We start from the raw sequence: 20,232 nt of genomic DNA, 5'->3' as shown, positions 1-20,232 counted from the left end.
GACTGAGGCTGCCGAGAAGGTGATCGGCTGCAGGCTTCCATCCATCCAGGACCTGTATATCTCCAGGACCCGGAGGTGTGCAGGTCGGATCACGGCCGACCCTTCCCACCCTGGTCACGGACTGTTTTCCCCCCCTCCCCTCAGGCAGGAGACTACGGTCCATTCGGACCAAAACCTCCCGCTACACGAACAGCTTCTTCCCCTCTGCCATCAGGCTGCTGAACACCAAGTGACTTATCACTTAAGCACCATGTACAGCAGCCAGTCGGACTCACGAACAATACATCACATTACTCCTGCATTGACCTGCACTATTTCTTACCACTTACTATTTATGTATATACTGTATATATGTCTTATTTTTATTTTATTTATCTTATTCTAGTGTGGTCTTCTTTATGTTGAATGTCGCAGCGTCTCACCAAGACAAATTCCTAGTTTGTGTAATACTGTGTATTACATGAACAATGGCAATAAATCTGCTTCTGATTCTGATTCTGGTGTTGCTCTCGGAGGACAGGTACGACATGACAGAAATTTCTAAAAAGCCAAATTAAGTTCTTGCAACAACAATGCAGTCCCTCATATTTTTACATTTCCCTTTTGTTTTAAGTTGATTGACAAGACAATCCAATTCACTTTTTTAAACACGTTTCCAAAAACATAAAAGTTTACCAAAGTGCTCCACAGGGATTAACATATAAACCCAAGGATTTAAGATCCGGTGTTGCTCTCGGAGGTTGTGTGGTGCGATTGCTCTGTGATCTCAGTAGGGGGCGCGGTTAAGCAGCTCTTTCGGTTCCCCTGGCAACCGCAGCATTTTGGAGGAGCCGACACCGGCTGTCTTCCTTTATTGCCTCTTCTCCATTGGTTTTGACATTGTTACTGTAGTGCCTGTTTTATCAATACTTTAACCACTGTTGTGCCCAGAGTTGTTTCAATAACATGGTGTCTGCCAAACAAATACTCAAGAAATAGAAATGTTTGCATTAGTTTGGCTCATCCTGCTCATGTGTCGACTCTGCAGCCCGGCTATGCATACATGCCAACACCCAATCCTATATGAACACTGACAAGACTGCTCACAATAAGTCAGGCAAACTTGTTGATCCAGTAAAAGTGACTGACTGCTAGATGACCGTGTTGGTACCTGCTCCACCTAAGCACAGCTGCAGTCTTGGAAGGTTTTTGATGGTAATTTGATACGATGTATGCTAAAGGACGAGGGCGTTTGTATACATTTGGGGCTTTCACTCTCTTAGGACCCAAAATGTGAATCCAGGGTTCCATTTGCTGCCTTCGGCTTCTTAACAGAAAGATCACAACATGTGAAAGTCAGTGGTGTACTGTTCTTTTATCACTGAACCCCCTCTAAGCTCATGTCTTATCACCACCATGGTTTTACTTATTTCAAATTATAAATTGTCTCTAGTTCTTGTATTTCATGTATTTCATGCAGCCAATGATTCAAAAATAAAAGAAGATCCACAGAACAAAAACCTTGTTGTGAATCAAAACCCAAAATCAGTCAACTGGCTGCACCGCCTCCGGTCCCCAAGGTACCTGAACGCTCACCGGCCACTGTACCTCTCCAGGCTTCGGACTTCCAGCATCTTCAGATTAAGACACGAGGCACCGGAGGCCGAGCAGACAACTTATCTTTGCAAAATGTGTCATTCAACAGTCAGCTGCCAGATGATAACTGAATAAGAACATTCAATGAAAGAACACAGCAGGACGTACTTACACGGATCATAGCTGTGATGATTAAAGTTGCCGATTTTGGATGAATATATGAGGAGCAGCAGCAACAACAACAAACGGAATTTTAAAGCTGAAATTTTTGTCCGTTCTGACCCTAAAATGCTCGAATAATTATTAAGAAAAATAATTTAAAAAAAAAAAATCAATCCATTTGTTTCTTCTATTTAACTCTTTAAATGACCTAGTTGCAAAGAAACACGTCAGTACAGAAAAAAATAATTGCGTGTTATTATTTAATTGTGTGTTAATCATTAGCAGTCAGGGTCAAACACATGCCACCACTTATACATCACCACATAACATATCCCACTTATATTTCAAATGACCAAAAATAATATACTTTATTTTCCTGCACAAATGGAATTTAGTTTTCAAAATCAAAGTCAGCGATAATCAGGAATCAGTCACATTTATCTTTTTTGAACCCTTCTATTGGCACCCTGCAATCGGGATGAGAGATGTGTAAAATGATTAACTCAACATCGAGTCCAAAAGCCAGTTTAGTCCAGCAACATAAAACTGATAAAATAATAAAAGGAACAGAGCTGTAAAACACTTCATTTAGTACACACCCTGCACGGCTGGAGTGAAGGGCAAAATATCCAACGCCCGTATGCAGCAAAATCATTATAGAACATTTGAATCTGTAACGCAAAGTAGCTGTTTAGTGGCACCTTAACCTGAGAATCTACCCACCTAAACCTGAGAATCTACCCACCTAAACCTGAGAATCTACCCACCTAAACCTGAGAATCTACACAGCTAAACCTGAGACTCTACCCACCTAAACCTGAGAATCTACCCACCTAAACCTGAGAATCTACCCACCTAACCTGAGAATCTACCCACCTAAACCTGAGAATCTACCCACCTAACCTGAGAATCTACCCACCTAAACCTGAGAATCTACCCACCTAAACCTGAGAATCTACCCACCTAAACCTGAGAATCTACACAGCTAAACCTGAGAATTGTGAGAAGGATTATTGTTATTGTTGTTATTAGTATTATCTTTAAATGCTATTGTATGTAGACTTTGAGTGTTTGAGGAATGTTGATAGGAAAAGAAGAACATGAGAGTGTTGTAAAAGTGCTGAAGCTGCTTACAATCAAGCTCAGCACTCAGATGTATCCTGTTGGTCAGGATTAGAGAAGTTTGTAAAGATGTCAGAAGACAATGAATTACGATATCCTGTTTAGACACCCATTCTGTTTGCACCAATAAAAGAGGTGAGCGAGCAGCAGACGAACGGAGTTGACAGAGGAAGCTTGAACTGCTGCTCGGCTCCCCCTTTGCAAAGGACTCCAGTTGTTTGCGTGGTTACTCTGAGTCTAGTGAACGAACAGCGCGGGTGATCAAAACTTCATCCTCACAAAATTTGGTCCTTCGAGCCGGATCCCAAGACCTGGAGAGGAGCGCCGTGGGACGACCGAACGCCGAAGTCTGCGCAGCCGGAGTCAAAAAGACGTCCGAATCGAAAGACCTTTCATCACGAGTTGACGGAAGGCCGGTCTTCGTCCCTCCCAGGGCGACCATCTCCAGAGACGGGAAGAAGGCACAAAAAACAACTCAGAGAGAAACCATAGCGACAACGGAGTGAGTATAAGACACGAAAAGCGCTACACAGAAAATACCGCGGTATTGCCTGCCTGGTCATCGGGAGAGAAGCAGAGGCAAGATACACCCGCCTCCTCGGAGGTAGAAGCTTGGTGTATACTCTCCTGATTAAAAAAGAGGGGTTATAAGGCCACGGCGGAGGGACTGAACTAGATATCCTGTATGGATTGAGGGTTGTTCAGTCGGGAGATCAGGCGTCTCCACCCAAATACATAAAAACTGATAAATAAAGTGCAAACATGGGCAACCAACATTCCACAAAAGGTGCTGAATTCGAAATCCCAGCATCATGTAAACACATGGAAGACAAATATCCAGGTTCATGCTCATATGTTCAGCTGTGGATGACTAAGTTCGATTGGGATGGTAACTTAGACAGGCCAGGCAATATTACAAAATTAAAAGAAGATTTAATAGAATATGGAAAGAAACATCCAAAAGTAAATGTGGGGTTGACACAATGTCATCTCTGGCTCACTGAATCAAAATATAGAAGAGAAAAACAAAATCAAGAAAAAGAGAAACGAAAAAGAGAGAAAGAAGAGAAAAATGAGAACTTCTTATACCCATCGCTGAGTGCGTACGTGAGGGCGGAGGACAACGAAACAGGATGCAGGAGTCAATTGATAAATGTGCCTCCTCCGTATGTTCCTCCACCTCCTGTTCCACTAGCTCCCCCTCAGGCGGTCCCATTGGACCCGCCCGGAGCTATAGCCCCCCTTGCTTCAAACACTAATCCTTTTTTGGGCCCCTCTCTATCGGGAGCCCAGTACAGAAATTACCACATGCAGGACAACACTGTGCAGATGTACCCATTGATCCAGGTTGCAAATCCACAAGCCGGTGTGCAGGGTCAAGATCCTACTATCTTGGTGTATAGAACCTGGACTCCAGAAGACTGTAAAAAAGCTTGTGATGACATAACCTTGCCCCAAATGGACGTAGAGTTGTGCATCCAAGACATAAGACAGTTACTAAGAAGTTATCATACTAATGGTACTGAAACCCAGCAAGTCCTCATGTGCGTTAATGGTAAAAAATGGGGCACTGTTAGAGGAGATTGGGTCCCAGTGGATCCAGCCACTCAACAACCATGGCAGCCTGGCAGCCAAGAACTAAATGACAGACTTGACAGACTGTACGAGCGCATGCGAACTACTTTTACCAGACGAGCTGACTACAGCGCCATTACGGCCACGAGACAAAAGACTGACGAAAGTTTTGAAGACTATAGCATGAGAATGAAAGATGTGTTCCGGAAAAATAGTGGAATTCCGTATGCGGAAGAACCAGAAGGTTCCTACCAACAGCAGTTAAAGCAAGCTATACATGGGGGATCAAAATCAGAGATAAAAACCTGGGTAGAGAGACAGTTAGTTGATTTCAGAACTTGTAACCTAGGCCGCTATGAACAACATGCTATGCATGCTGAAAGACAATGCCAAAAAAGTAAGAATCAGTTAACAGGCATGTTTTTCAATGCCAATCCTCTCCCAAGCCGAGGCCGAGGGCGTGGGCGAGGCCGAGGCGGAAGGGGAGGAGGAGGCAATTCCCGTGAAAATGATCAGTGTCATTATTGTAAAAATTATGGACACTGGGAACGTGATTGCAGAAAGAAACAACGTGACCAGAGATACAATAGAGGACAGCAGCAAGGTTCTAATCCACCTCAACAATGACTAGAACTGGAAAAAGATGTCACAAAAATTAAAACAAATCAGGGCACAAAATTTGATCAATTGGAAAAAGATGACCTAGAAGATGTTTTAGACTTAGAAACCATCTTCCTGTTTGCTGAAGGCAAACCAGAAATACAACTGACCGTGTTAGGCAATTCTTTAACATTTTTAGTAGACACGGGTGCAGGTAAATCAGTAATTAGAGATCCAATAGCCCTAAAGCCAACTTCTACACAGATTTTTGTGAGATCAGCAAATGGTCTCATAACCAAAGAAAGAATGTCAGTTCCTGTAGATGTTTGTGACCCTGTAAGTGGAATCACACTTAAAGCTCCTTTCGTGAACTCCACCACATGTCCCGTAAATCTGTTAGGAAGAGATCTTATCTCTCAGCTTCAGTTGATGATTCGCACTACAGCCGAAGGAATGTGGTCTGTAGATAGAATGGTTAATCTGTGGGAAAAACAGCCCCCTCCATTCTCTGACCCAATCACTATGTTATATGGTAAAGCTCTGTCATACTTACAGCCTGAAGCCCAGCTCCACAATCAAGCTGACTTGCATGTAACCATGCACGTGGAGCGCATAGGTGGATTCTGTAAATCAGACTCACACGGCACATCAAGCTATGCAGAGCAGTTTACTAAACTTAAAGATCCACAAATGATTGTAATTATGCATCTATATGTGTGTGGTCAAACAGCTGTCTGCACGGCAGGAAGCCTTTCCGCCGAAGCAGCAGCACTATTCAAAGTGTCAGGCTCTGTACCACATGTTTCTATTGCTAAACCGCTTAAGAAAAGATGGCAAGACTTGGGATGTGACGTAAAACACTGGAGCAGCCTGCCCTATAGGCCTAAGGGTGAGGTTGATTTTAATGATCAGTTCCAGGTGTGGCGTATTCCCCTTAAAACATGGTTGCTGACTCATCCAGCAACGCACCTCACAGACCAGAGTTCATGAGAAGAAAACATCTTCCTCACGCAGGAGGAAGAGGAGAAGCTGAAAGAGCTTCCCCCTGAATTATGGTCGGAAGGACCTGCAGATGTAGGTCTTATAAAAGGAGCAGAACCTGTAAAAATAATTCCTAAATCAGATTATAGACCATTTCAGAGACAATATCCCCTTAAGACTGATGCACAGGAGGGTATTGTTCCGATATTTAACTCACTGCTTAAAGCAGGAGTCATCAGAGAGTGTCCTGAGTCTCCTGTAAATACACCCCTATTTCCAGTAAGGAAGTCACCACCATCTACCGGCTGGCGGATGGTGCAGGACCTGCAAGCTGTGAACGCTGCAGTGGTCCCTAGGTCTCCTTTAGTCGCAGATCCATACACTCTGCTGAATGACTTAAACCCTGAACATCAGTGGTACACGGTGATCGATGTATCCAATGCATTTTTCTCTGTACCAGTACATCCAGACAGCCAGTTTTGGTTTGCATTTACGTTTCAAGGACGGAGGTACACCTGGACAAGGTTACCTCAGGGCTACTGTGAGAGTCCCACAATCTTCTCTCAGGTAATGATGTCATCATTAGCTAAGTTTAAACCTCCGTGTGGAAGTCAAATCCTTGTCTACGTGGATGACATCCTCATGGCGTCAAAAACAGAGGCAGATTGTTGGTCAGACACGCTAGCATTGCTACACTGGCTAGCCTCTCAAGGCCATAGATTAAGCAAAAGCAAACTGCAACTGGTGAAGCAGGAAGTGATTTATCTGGGCCATGTTTTGACACATAATGGAAGAGCTATTCTTGAGTCGAGGAAAACAGCAGTACTTGATGCTCCAAAACCAAAAACAAAGAAGCAGATGATGTCATTCTTAGGACTAGTGAATTTTTGCAGATCATGGATCTTAGATTATGCGAAAATAACTGCCCCTTTACAAGCATTGATGTATGATAATCCCTTAGCAATGACTGATGTGTTAACATGGACCCCTGAAGCTGAAGAAGCATTTGTGTACATAAAACAGGCCCTTGTAAGTGCTGGAGTGTTAAAGCTGCCAGACTATCAGAAGCCTTTTGAGCAGGTCGTGGATTGCAAGGGTGACTTTATGACTTCAGTTTTATTGCAGAAGCACGGAGATAAGAGGCAGCCAGTGGCCTACTACTCCCACAAGCTAGATCCCGTAGCTTGTGCACTCCCGCCATGCGTTAAAGCAGTGGTGGCAGCATCTGAGGCAGTAAAAGCCTCCGCAGGAGTGGTGCTATATCATGAGCTAACTTTGCTAGTTCCACATGCAGTGTCAATACTGCTGCTACAAAGTAAGATAGCGTTCCTGTCGCCAACACGTCATCTTTCCTGCATGGCAGTGTTGCTGTCTCAGCCGAATCTGACGATTCGATGCTGCACGACCCTAAACCCAGCAACGCTGCTACCCACCGCAGAAGAGGGACACCAGCACAACTGCCTGGATGAGGTCTCCACCAAGGTCCTGCCGCGACCAGATCTTAGTGATGTCGCGTTGACTACAGGACAGACACTCTTTGTAGATGGATCATCGAGAAAGGATGAGTGGACGCACTAGAACTGCCTATGCAGTAGTTACAGCAATTGAGGTGGTGGAGGCGAAATCACTTCCCTCCTCCTATTCTGCTCAAGCTGCAGAACTTGTCGCACTCACACGTGCTTGTGAATTAAGCAAAGGACAAGATGTTACCATTAACACAGATAGTCAATATGCATTTTCCACGCTGTTTGTGTTTGCTCAACAATGGAATTTGAGAGGGATGAAAACGTTGACGGGCAAACCGGTCATGCATGCAGAACTGTTAAGAAAGTTATTGGCAGCAGTACAGCAGCCACGCAAAATAGCTGTATGTAAATGCGCTGCACATACTAACAACACAGACGCAGTCTCACAAGGCAATGCCTTTGCTGACAGAGCCGCAAAGGCTGCAGCAAATAACAACACACTTCTTGATAATGATGAGGAAGAATAATTTAGCCTAGAACCTGCAGGTAATGATATTCTAAAAGAAATGCAACAAAGTGCTCCAGAAAAGGAAAAGGCCACGTGGAAGAAGCGAGGAGCCAAACTGGATGATAAAGGACTATTAACCATAGGAAACAAACCAATCCTTCCCCGAAATATGCATAAATGGGCAGCATTAGTGAGCCATGGGCCATGCCATGTCTCAACAGGAGGGATGGTACAGATGGTTAATGAACATTATTACACTATAGGACTTCATACATACTTAAAAAATTTTTGTTCACAATGTGCTATTTGTGTAAAACACAGCCCACAGGGAGCCCTTAAGGCCCCTGCAGGCACCACACCATTGCCAAATCATCCATTTCACACAGGTTTTCTAGATTATATTCAGCTAACACCATGTGAAGGTAAACAATATTGTCTAGTAGTGTTAGATGGATTTACTAGGTGGGTGGAAATTTTCCCCACGGCAAAAGCAGATGCACTGATGGTGGCAAAAGTCCTATGTAGAGAAATCATTCCCAGGTTTGGCATCCCGAAGGTCATCTGGAGCGACAATGGAAGCCATTTTGTAAATGAGGTAGTGAAAACTGTAGGAGTAACTTTGGACATTGATTTGAAGAATCACTGCGCATACCACCCTCAGAGTGCAGGGTTGGTTGAAAGAGTCAACGGTACTATTAAGAACAGACTGAAGAAATGTATGGACGAGACAGGAAAGAACTGGATGTTTTGTCTCGACCTGGTGAAATTATGGATGCACATAACACCACACAAGAAAACAGGCATCACACCCTTTGAAGCATTATATGGGCGGCCTTATTGCCTACCATACTTTGCAACAACAAATGAGCTAAAACATGTTGAAGAAACAATAGCAGATTATCTGAAAAAAGTGTTACTCAACCGATGTGTGAATACTGTAAATGTTCTGCCTAGTCCTGTGTCCTCCACAGATTCCACCCCCCAGGAACCCATTCAACTGGGCGACTACGTGTGGGTGAAGAAGTTTGTGCGGAAGAGGTGGAACACGCCTAGATGGGAAGGTCCTTATCAAGTACAGCTGACCACAAAGACTGCAGTTCGAGTGGACGGGAAACTGTCGTGGATACACCTTTCCCATTGTAAGAAACAGAAAATTCTTCCAGGTGAAGGCGAGGGAGCAGTGGCGGACTCTCCGTAAACGGCTGACGGCCTGTATAGGTCCAGCAACGGCTGAACCCCGTCGGAACCTGTGAAGAAGATCTAAAAGGAAATGAAGTTGTTCTTCCTAATTGTGGTGAGTGCTGTGACGGCAGGACTCGTGAGTTTTGGTCTTTGGAACTTCCGACAGGAGGGAGGTAATCAGGGACAGAAAGATGCTCTGAGACAGGATGAGAGCTACGCGCGCGCTAAACGCACCGTAGTTAGCCACTTAGGACATTCGTGGTTAGAACAAGATCCAGAGTCCCCACACATTTATGGTTTGAATACATGGTGGCGCTATGCTAATTTCACAGCTCGGACACAGAATCATTCTCGTTGTTACGTTTGTTCTATGCTACCAGTTTCTGTGCATACACCGCGAATAACTGCTGAACCAATGACAGGGAGTGAAGGACAGTGCTTTGTCCACATAGGGCTAAGCCGTGACCCGAATTTCACAATCAAGTTGTTGGATGGAACGTGGTTCACTCGCAGTAATTGCACCCAAAAGCCACTACGGACAATGGCAGGGAAAGCCAATAGATTCAGATTCCCTGTGCTAGGTGCGATAAATCACACATACTGTTATGCACGGAGTGGTGGTAGAGACTTGGGGTCATTACACAAGGATGTCTGTAAAGTTGTTTATACGTCATGCACACTGGGAATCAGTGATGATGTGAAGTTAAACTATATAACTGATCGGTATTATCGGGAAACGTGTCTACAGCAACATAAAAGTTCCGAGCAATGCGAACAGGAGTGTATTGATGACCCCCGGCACTTCTGTGGTTACTTTACCTTAGATGAATCAACACAGATGTGTCCAGAAGGTTATAACTGTACATGTAACTATCCCACATTCACGCCAGAAGACAAAGGTACGCAATTAGTGGATAAGGGATGGTGGTTATGTGGACACAATGCGTATGCACACCTACCAGCAAACTGGTCAGGAGTGTGTGCTCCTGTACATCTCAAAGATCACACAATTATAATCTATGCCAACAACACCGAGAACATAGCACAGAAGCGTTTTAAACGAGATTTGAATGAATATGAGTTCAAACCACACGACTCAGTGTGGGGCACAGATGTACCACAAGAGTTTAAACACTGGACAGATGGAGAAAAGGTCTCCATTAGCCTTTTTCCGTGGGTAGGAGTGGCAAAGAACATATTGAGATTGGAAACAGTTGCATTGGCCGGCTCGTGGGATCAGTTGTTACTAGTACTTTGCTGCAGGTGGAAGAACAATCTCTACTGGACGACGATGAAGAGGAATCGGAAGAAGAATGGATCAATGTAATACAAGATGTAAAAGAAATGTTCAAGATGTCTTAAGCTGTACACATGTTGAATTCTGAGTGTAAGAAATGTGTTTCTAGGAAAATGACGTAATGCACTGAAATTTCATGAAAATGTAAAGATGTAATACTGATGATGAAAATCTAGATGCATTTAACGATAAACAGGAGGGAAATGTGAGAAGGATTATTGTTATTGTTGTTATTAGTATTATCTTTAAATGCTATTGTATGTAGACTTTGAGTGTTTGAGGAATGTTGATAGGAAAAGAAGAACATGAGAGTGTCGTAAAAGTGCTGAAGCTGCTTACAATCAAGCTCAGCACTCAGATGTATCCTGTTGGTCAGGATTAGAGAAGTTTGTAAAGATGTCAGAAGACAATGAATTACGATATCCTGTTTAGACACCCATTCTGTTTGCACCAATAAAAGAGGTGAGCGAGCAGCAGACGAACGGAGTTGACAGAGGAAGCTTGAACTGCTGCTCGGCTCCCCCTTTGCAAAGGACTCCAGTTGTTTGCGTGGTTACTCTGAGTCTAGTGAACGAACAGTGCGGGTGATCAAAACTTCATCCTCACAAAATCTACCCACCTAAACCTGAGAATCTACCCACCTAATCCTGAGAATCTACACACCTAAACCTGAGAATCTACCCACCTAATCCTGAGAATCTACACACCTAAACCTGAGAATCTACCCACCTAATCCTGAGAATCTACCCACCTAAACCTGAGAATCTACCCACCTAAACCTGTACTTCACTTGGTCACTGATTACAGTGGGACTGGACTGTTCACGAACAGTCGGGAACATTTGCATCAAACCACAGAGCTAAATAGAAAAACAAAAACCAGCAAAACCTTCTTCATAGGTAGAATGAAGGCTCAGGAAAGAGGAAAACGTTCCTATCAACAGTCCTGGGTCAGAGCCGGGCCTCATTATGAAGTGAGAGTGGGGAAGAGAATGTGGTGGTTTTTTTAATTTAGTAAAAACAAATTATTCTTCTTAAGTGCAGCTACACACGTGTGTGTGTGTGTGTGTGTGTGTGTGTGTGTGCATGCGTGCGCGTGTTTACGTCGCCACTAAAAACCACTTGTACAGGTCAGGGACGTATCTGAAGACCCTGCTCACGCTCAGGTGGTGGCAGGCCTGGCAGATGGGGTGCAGGAACCGGTACTTTTCGTCAGCAAACGGGGTCCCGATGGTGTAAAACTTCCGCCAGTCGAAGTATCTCAGGTAGGCCTCCTCGTCCTGGTCGAGGCTCTGGAGGTGCGCGGCCAGGGCAGCGGAATCGGCAAAATCGTTCACGTGAATGAAGGAAGAACCCGGGACAAAACTCTCGTAGTTTCTCCTCGGGGGGCCCAGGGCCACCGGGACGGTCCCGAGGGCCAGAGGCGTGGTGAACTTCTCGGTGATGTAATCTCTGTGAATGGAGCTCTCGAAGGACAGGTAGAACTTGCAGCTTTTGATGGTGGACAGGTAGTCCTCGCCCTCCATCTTGTCGATGAGGTCCACCGCGATGTGCTTGAGGAGGTCCACGTAGGCGTTGTAGGTCTGATTGAAGGTGTTGGTCATCTCTTTGCTGTCCACGATCCAGCAGACCAAACGCCGCTTCGGCGGAGGCGTGAAGCCTTTTTCCGGGGTTTTCCTGGCGGAGACCTTCCACCGTACCTGGATGTCGGCGTCCTTCCTGTAAGTCATGGTCAGATTGAAAAGCGCTTGTATGCCCGGGATCTGCTGGGAGACCAAGGGGGGGTCTGGGTTGAACCAGATCCACCTCTGAGTTCTGGTGCGGGAGGTGGGCAGGTTGGACAGGTCCTGGCTGATTGCTTTGTGATATAACAAAACCCCGTCCACTTCGGAGGCCAACGATTTATCATCCGACAGCTGGCAGTCGCCAATCCCCAGGAGCGTCTTGCAATCCTGCAGATCGAACTTTTTGTTCTCGGGCCAGAACCAGACGAGCAACACGGGTTTTTTCCGGCGGGTCTTTGCCGACGCGTTCCCCGACTTCTCAGTCTCTGACCACTCGACCGGGGAAGGATGACATTTGGGTAAGGGGGACGACTTGAAGTACATTAATAACAGAACCGTGAGTGCGGACAGGATGAGGATCACCAGCGTCAGATTTCGCAACACGCCCGTGCTGAGGACGGTCATGATGGACCCTAGAAACAGGAATAGTCGCTTTAGCCACCGGAAACACATCCATGCTGCGGCCTCGAGCCGCCTCCCAAAGCCATTTTAATAAAACTAAGCGTTAAACTTCGACAGGATAAAGAACTTTACCTCAGTTTTGGGGCCGCCAGCCTCTCCCTCACCTGTCCTTCGATGCGCGCTGCCGTAACGCCTGAGCGAAGCCCCGCCCCTTTGTGGCTCGGGCAGCCCAGCCACATGACGTCACTCGAAGAAAAGTCATTGTTCGCACACTGTTACAATAGTGCACGTTAGATACTTTATTCTCAGACTAGAAAACAGAATTGCGTTGTGAGGAGTCAGTAGCGTGTGTGTGTGTTTTAAAAATAATGAGCAACACAACAGCATCCTGTCATTGCATTTCAGACAGGTGCAACATGACCTGCATGACATACTGTCAAACAGGTTTTCCGGGTTTGTGTTTGGTGAAGCAAGTTAATCAACACCAGACAGCCATCTTACCTTTTTCTGAATATGCCCTGAGGCGGCACCATCTACACTTACTAAATAATGGGTGCCGCAGGGCTGTGAGGTTTATAAACGTGGCGTCTGTGGTCGCTCCTTCCACATGGATCTGTTATAGCTGCAAACAATAGCTGCAATAATGCAATTATAGCTGTAATAATGCAGGTTTCACCTGCACGATACAGACCAACACTCTTGAGGCATCAGGTAGAGGATCACTAGAAAAGTTTAAAAAGTAGACTAACTCCTGCGCTGTGGTCATTCGGTATTATCACACACACACACGGAAAACTCGACTCATAACTGGGTCGTGCTACACTGGATATACAAATTAGCAAGTTTTTTTTGCGGCGCTGAGGGAGAAGAAAAGACCAAGCAAGCGTTCTGGTGTGTTAGACGACGGGGGGGATGACACCACTACCTTTCCTTTGTGTGAATAAAAAAACTGAATTAAGTCCAAGAATAAAAGAGAGCAGACTGACTGACATACATCAGTATAGTTTAAAGCACATTCGACCTTGTAACAGCCAGTTCCAAATGCCCACACCACTAAGCCAGTTATGTTGTCAGTGCAGTTTTATTTTCCTCGCTGAACAACTCCAGCATGGTGACACCCTCTGCTCGATGCCTGGCTCCCCGTTTCCACGTAGTCACACCCTGCTGCACAATTTACATCTGCTTAACACATAAGTACAATAGTGTGTAGGTGTGGGCGGCACGCTGGCTGTCAAAGATCCCAGGTCTTCTTCTTGTCAACTCTGGGTTGGAGAGAAGATAGGAGAGAGGTGGGCAAGGATCAGCAAAGGTCAACTGCGGCTCTTTTTTCTCTGTTTTCTCATTTTGTTCCCCACACACAGATTTGTATTTGTTCTGATTTCAGTTTGGCACACAGATCCTGGGTGCGTACCTCTTCGATATAAACCCACATTAAGCAAACCAGTGCGACAGGTTAGACAGCTTCTTCTGTGGGAAACATCCAGGTGTCTGGTTTGTACAGGAAGGAATTTTTACCTGCTGTATTTAACAGGGTGATTGTGCCCTGAGAGCCTGAGACACAGCCAATCAGCTTAATGGGTTACCGGCAGAATGCAAATAATTACATTTGAAATTAAATTTGTGCTGAACTTTGTGCTTTAAATCGGAGCGACAGATTTGGAAGGCAGCTCCATCTACACCTGCTTCTCAAACAAGCTTTAATGCTGCTCTGATGTGACACCTTTCACTCTGTTGTAAAATAAAATGACAGCGGTTTGTTGTCATAGCATACATGTTTCATTCTGTCTTTATAGCAAACACAGACTGACTGACCGGATGATGCTGGCTGGAATGTTGACATACTCCATCGGAATGATCCGTCCCAGCTCCTGGAGGCTGTTCACATATTTGAACACAAAAGCGTCACGTCACGTATGTAAAATGTGCCGTCACAAAGTTGCTACAAACTCAGGTGAACTGTCAGGTGAGCTGCTCCAACATTACCGACGTACATTTCAGAGTATGGGTGGAAGATTTCCTCTAAATGTTTCATTTCAGTTTTAATAAATCCATTTTTTTGAATCACCAAAATTGCTTTTCTTTTAACACTCTGAAGTTCAAAATCTTGATCTTTATTTTCTTGTGAAATGTTTCCATATTTTGGTAATGATGCCACTCTGAGGAAGGGACGTGGAGTTTACGGATTTACGAGGAAGTAACCTTATAAGTTATAAGCAGTCACGTGCGGTGAGGTTCATGGCTGGTGAGGCACTGACTCCTCAAGAGTCAGATTTATGATTGTAAGAACTGAAAAAAGCATCTTATTTCACCATTTTTCCAACAGCATACAACTACTGATAATGCTTCATATCCCATCAGCATTCCTCTTTCAATTACACTCACAAACCAACACAAACATATAGACAGGAACATATTTGTCCTATAAAGAACTTTCTTTTATAGCTATGGATAGAGCACCCACCTTGTGTTTTAAGAAATTCATATAAACTGTAAACAAATTAAAGTGCAGAAATGTTTGCAGCACGAATTGAATTTTTGTTATTTTTCAAACTTTAAATTCTGGTGCTTCAATAAATTTTAATAAAGTTTGCCTATTAAAATGAGCCAGCGCTGCAGCAAGAAAGCACCTGCCAACCTGCGTACGCCCCCTTGAGGTGAGCCAGAGTACTGCCTGCCTCACCTGCTGACTTTTCTCTGCACTTTATTGTGCGATCAGCAGGAAAAGTTCTCTCACACATGCATAAAAGACATTACATAGACTGCAGAAAGTCATGGTGTATAACGACTATTTCTGTAAAGTTCATATTAGCGATATGCTGAGGAACAAAAACTGGCACACCTCATGCAACCCAGTTTGTATTGGATCATGCAGTCAGACGTGAGGCACAATTCGCCCCTGCCTCACCCGCGGTTTCTGCCCTGGATTTGATCGGAAAAACTCAAATTCAGCAATTTTTACTCAATAAAATGGCAGAAATGTGTAGTCATACTCCAAATGCATTTTTAACACATATCAGTGGAAAATAATAATATTTATTTATGTACACTTGTTCTTTCTTTGGTCAGCATGACCGCACGTCAGTGGTTATAAGGAACGTTAAAAGTTAAAAAAGCTGGCTGGAACCTTATGAAGGGCCTTGTGATCCCCAGCAAAGTCCGTATAAACCAGGAAGGATGGACAATGATGAACATTTTAAGGTTTTTCTTCAGCCTGCGGGAAAAGAGGAGAATCAAAGAAGAATTAAAACAAACATAAAACACACAATCGTCCCAGAAAAACATAAATGTTGTTTACGTTCAGAGCCTGACTGCTGCCTCTTAGTAGCAAAGAGGAATGCAGAAGAACAGGCCTTGATGGCAGCATGTGTGAATATTACCTTCGATCAATCATCTGATAGCACTTTTTCATCCATGAAAATCCTGGTAGTCTCCTGCGTGGTGTGGCGCCATTCAGGTACACAATCATATAATCTTCTGCCACCATTAACTCCAAGGTGTTTATGACGTACCTGCATAAACCAGGGTAAATCACACTCTCTCTGCTCACAATTTGAAAACAGCCGTTTGTGTCACTGTAACATAATTCCATGCCCCCGTTGAGCTCAAATCTGTTTACTATTGAGCTTCACTCTTGGACACTTTTGGTGTCTGACACCAAAGAAACAAAAGAAAAACACAACTGGCAAAAACAGACCAAATGAACGTTGTTGGAGGATACTGCTCCATGTGGCGTCTACTTACAGAAAAAGGTTTTCCATGACATAACTGTAATTGTCACAGTTGCTGTCTGGCAGGAAGCATGCTGAAAACACAATGATGGCGTTTCGCTCGGCCTAAAAGCCTGTAAACGAGAGAGAAAACACTGAAAACGCACCACATAAACCCAGGCGGACCCTTGACTGTGAGCACCGCACGCATCCAGTAGAGGGCAGACTTGCCCTCTACTGGATGCGTCAAGTTCAATAACATGGTGTCTGCCAAACAAATACTCAAGAAATAGAAATGTTTGCATTAGTTTGGCTCATCCTGCTCATGTGTCGACTCTGCAGCCCGGCTATGCATACATGCCAACACCCAATCCTATATGAACACTGACAAAGACTGCTCACAATAAGTCAGGCAAACTTGTTGATCCAGTAAAAGTTGACTGACTGCTAGATGACCGTGTTGGTACCTGCTCCACCTAAGCACAGCTGCAGTCTTGGAAGGTTTTTGATGGTAATTTGATACGATGTATGCTAAAGGACGAGGGCGTTTGTATACATTTGGGGCTTTTCACTCTCTTAGGACCCAAAATGTGAATCCAGGGTTCCATTTGCTGCCTTCGGCTTCTTAACAGAAAGATCACAACATGTGAAAGTCAGTGGTGTACTGTTCTTTTATCACTGAACCCCCTCTAAGCTCGTGTCTTATCACCACCATGGTTTTACTTATTTCAAATTATAAATTGTCTCTAGTTCTTGTATTTCATGTATTTCATGCAGCCAATGAGTCAAAAATAAAAGAAGATCCACAGAACAAAAACCTTGTTGTGAATCAAAACCCAAAAATCAGTCAACTGGCTGCACCGCCTCCGGTCCCCAAGGTACCTGAACGCTCACCGGCCACTGTACCTCTCCAGGCTTCGGACTTCCAGCATCTTCCGATTAAGACACGAGGCACCGGAGGCCGAGCAGACAACTTATCTTTGCAAAATGTGTCATTCAACAGTCAGCTGCCAGATGATAACTGAATAAGAACATTCAATGAAAGAACACAGCAGGACGTACTTACACGGATCATAGCTGTGATGATTAAAGTTGCCGATTTTGGATGAATATATGAGGAGCAGCAGCAACAACAACAAACGGAATTTTAAAGCTGAAATTTTTGTCCGTTCTGACCCTAAAATGCTCGAATAATTATTAAGAAAAATAATTTTAAAAAAAAATCAATCCATTTGTTTCTTCTATTTAACTCTTTAAATGACCTAGTTGCAAAGAAACACCTCAGTACAGAAAAAAATAATTGCGTGTTATTATTTAATTGTGTGTTAATCATTAGCAGTCAGGGTCAAACACATGCCACCACTTATACATCACCACATAACATATCCCACTTATATTTCAAATGACCAAAAATAATATACTTTATTTTCCTGCACAAATGGAATTTAGTTTTCAAAATCAAAGTCAGCGATAATCAGGAATCAGTCACATTTACCTTTTTTGAACCCTTCCATTGGCACCCTGCAATCGGGATGAGAGATGTGTAAAATGATTAACTCAACATCAAGTCCAGTAGCCAGTTTAGTGCAGTAACATAAAACTGATAAAATAATAAAAGGAACAGAGCTGTAAAACACTTCATTTAGTACACACCCTGCACGGCTGGAGTGAAGGGCAAAATATCCAACGCCCGTATGCAGCAAAATCATTATAGAACATTTGAATCTGTAACGCAAAGTAGCTGTTTAGTGGCACCTTAACCTGAGCATCTACCCACCTAAACCTGAGAATCTACCCACCTAAACCTGAGCATCTACCCACCTAAACCTGAGCATCTACCCACCTAAACCTGAGAATCTACCCACCTAAACCTGAGCATCTACCCACCTAACCTGAGCATCTACCCACCTAAACCTGAGAATCTACCCACCTAACCTGAGAATCTACCCACCTAAACCTGAGAATCTACCCACCTAAACCTGAGAATCTACCCACCTAAACCTGAGAATCTACCCACCTAAACCTGAGAATCTACACACCTAAACCTGAGAATCTACCCACCTAAACCTGAGAATCTACCCACCTAAACCTGAGAATCTACCCACCTAAACCTGAGAATCTACCCAGCTAAACCTGTACTTCACTTGGTCACTGATTACAGTGGGACTGGACTGTTCACGAACAGTCGGGAACATTTGCATCAAACCACAGAGCTAAATAGAAAAACAAAAACCAGCAAAACCTTCTTCATAGGGCCAGAATGAATGCATAAACACAAAAGCAGACAATGAAACCCCCCCCCCCCCCAACAGGCTCAGGAAAGAGGAAAACGTTCCTATCAACAGTCCTGGGTCAGAGCCGGGCCTCATTATGAAGTGAGAGAGGGGAAGAGAATGTGGTGTTTTTTTTAATTTAGTAAAAACAAATTATTCTTCTTAAGTGCAGCTACACACGTGTGTGTGTGTGTGTGTGTGTGTGTGTGTGTGTGTGTGTGTGTGTGCGTGCGCGTGTTTACGTCGCCACTAAAAACCACTTGTACAGGTCAGGGACGTATCTGAAGACCCTGCTCACGCTCAGGTGGTGGCAGGCCTGGCAGATGGGGTGCAGGAACCGGTACTTTTCGTCAGCAAACGGGGTCCCGATGGTGTAAAACTTCCGCCAGTCGAAGTATCTCAGGTAGGCCTCCTCGTCCTGGTCGAGGCTCTGGAGGTGCGCGGCCAGGGCAGCGGAATCGGCAAAATCGTTCACGTGAATGAAGGAAGAACCCGGGACAAAACTCTCGTAGTTTCTCCTCGGGGGGCCCAGGGCCACCGGGACGGTCCCGAGGGCCAGAGGCGTGGTGAACTTCTCGGTGATGTAATCTCTGTGAATGGAGCTCTCGAAGGACAGGTAGAACTTGCAGCTTTTGATGGTGGACAGGTAGTCCTCGCCCTCCATCTTGTCGATGAGGTCCACCGCGATGTGCTTGAGGAGGTCCACGTAGGCGTTGTAGGTCTGATTGAAGGTGTTGGTCATCTCTTTGCTGTCCACGATCCAGCAGACCAAACGCCGCTTCGGAGGAGGCGTGAAGCCTTTTTCCGGGGTTTTCCTGGCGGAGACCTTCCACCGTACCTGGATGTCGGCGTCCTTCCTGTAAGTCATGGTCAGATTGAAAAGCGCTTGTATGCCCGGGATCTGCTGGGAGACCAAGGGGGGGTCTGGGTTGAACCAGATCCACCTCTGAGTTCTGGTGCGGGAGGTGGGCAGGTTGGACAGGTCCTGGCTGATTGCTTTGTGATATAACAAAACCCCGTCCACTTCGGAGGCCAACGATTTATCATCCGACAGCTGGCAGTCGCCAATCCCCAGGAGCGTCTTGCAATCCTGCAGATCGAACTTTTTGTTCTCGGGCCAGAACCAGACGAGCAACACGGGTTTTTTCCGGCGGGTCTTTGCCGACGCGTTCCCCGACTTCTCAGTCTCTGACCACTCGACCGGGGAAGGATGACATTTGGGTAAGGGGGACGACTTGAAGTACATTAATAACAGAACCGTGAGTGCGGACAGGATGAGGATCACCAGCGTCAGATTTCGCAACACGCCCGTGCTGAGGACGGTCATGATGGACCCTAGAAACAGGAATAGTCGCTTTAGCCACCGGAAACACATCCATGCTGCGGGCTCGAGCCGCCTCCCAAAGCCATTTTAATAAAACTAAGCGTTAAACTTCGACAGGATAAAGAACTTTACGTCCGTTTTGGGGCCGCCAGCCTCTCCCTCACCTGTCCTTCGATGCGCGCTGCCGTAACGCCTGAGCGAAGCCCCGCCCCTTTGTGGCTCGGGCAGCCCAGCCACATGACGTCACTCGAAGAAACTTGAAGAAAAGTCATTGT

At 44.9% G+C, this 20,232-nt stretch overlaps 2 protein-coding genes across 2 annotated transcripts; both read right to left on the bottom strand.

The window, feature by feature from the left end:
- Positions 1–11,470: 11,470 nt before the first annotated feature.
- On the bottom strand, positions 11,471–12,884 carry LOC115247520 (alpha-(1,3)-fucosyltransferase 9-like). Its single transcript, XM_029829533.1, has 2 exons — positions 12,786–12,884; positions 11,471–12,664 (listed from the first exon to the last, which is right to left on the bottom strand). The coding sequence occupies exon 2, from the start codon at positions 12,654–12,656 to the stop codon at positions 11,568–11,570; it is 1,089 nt and encodes a 362-aa protein (XP_029685393.1). The 5' UTR covers positions 12,657–12,664; positions 12,786–12,884; the 3' UTR covers positions 11,471–11,567.
- Positions 12,885–15,666: 2,782 nt separating this feature from the next.
- LOC115247519 (alpha-(1,3)-fucosyltransferase 9-like) lies at positions 15,667–20,105 on the bottom strand. The gene is made up of 7 exons (XM_029829532.1): positions 20,090–20,105; positions 18,932–19,968; positions 18,014–18,085; positions 17,856–17,881; positions 16,395–16,494; positions 16,031–16,162; positions 15,667–15,864 (listed from the first exon to the last, which is right to left on the bottom strand). Exons 2-5 carry the CDS (start codon positions 19,958–19,960, stop codon positions 16,428–16,430), a joined length of 1,194 nt encoding a protein of 397 aa, XP_029685392.1. The 5' UTR covers positions 19,961–19,968; positions 20,090–20,105; the 3' UTR covers positions 15,667–15,864; positions 16,031–16,162; positions 16,395–16,427.
- Positions 20,106–20,232: the final 127 nt, after the last annotated feature.

Source organism: Takifugu rubripes, chromosome 21 (genome assembly GCF_901000725.2).
Source record: "Takifugu rubripes chromosome 21, fTakRub1.2, whole genome shotgun sequence".
NCBI lineage: Eukaryota > Metazoa > Chordata > Actinopteri > Tetraodontiformes > Tetraodontidae > Takifugu > Takifugu rubripes.
The sequence above is the reverse complement of the archived record's forward strand: the minus strand, read 5'-3'. Positions and strand labels throughout refer to the sequence as shown.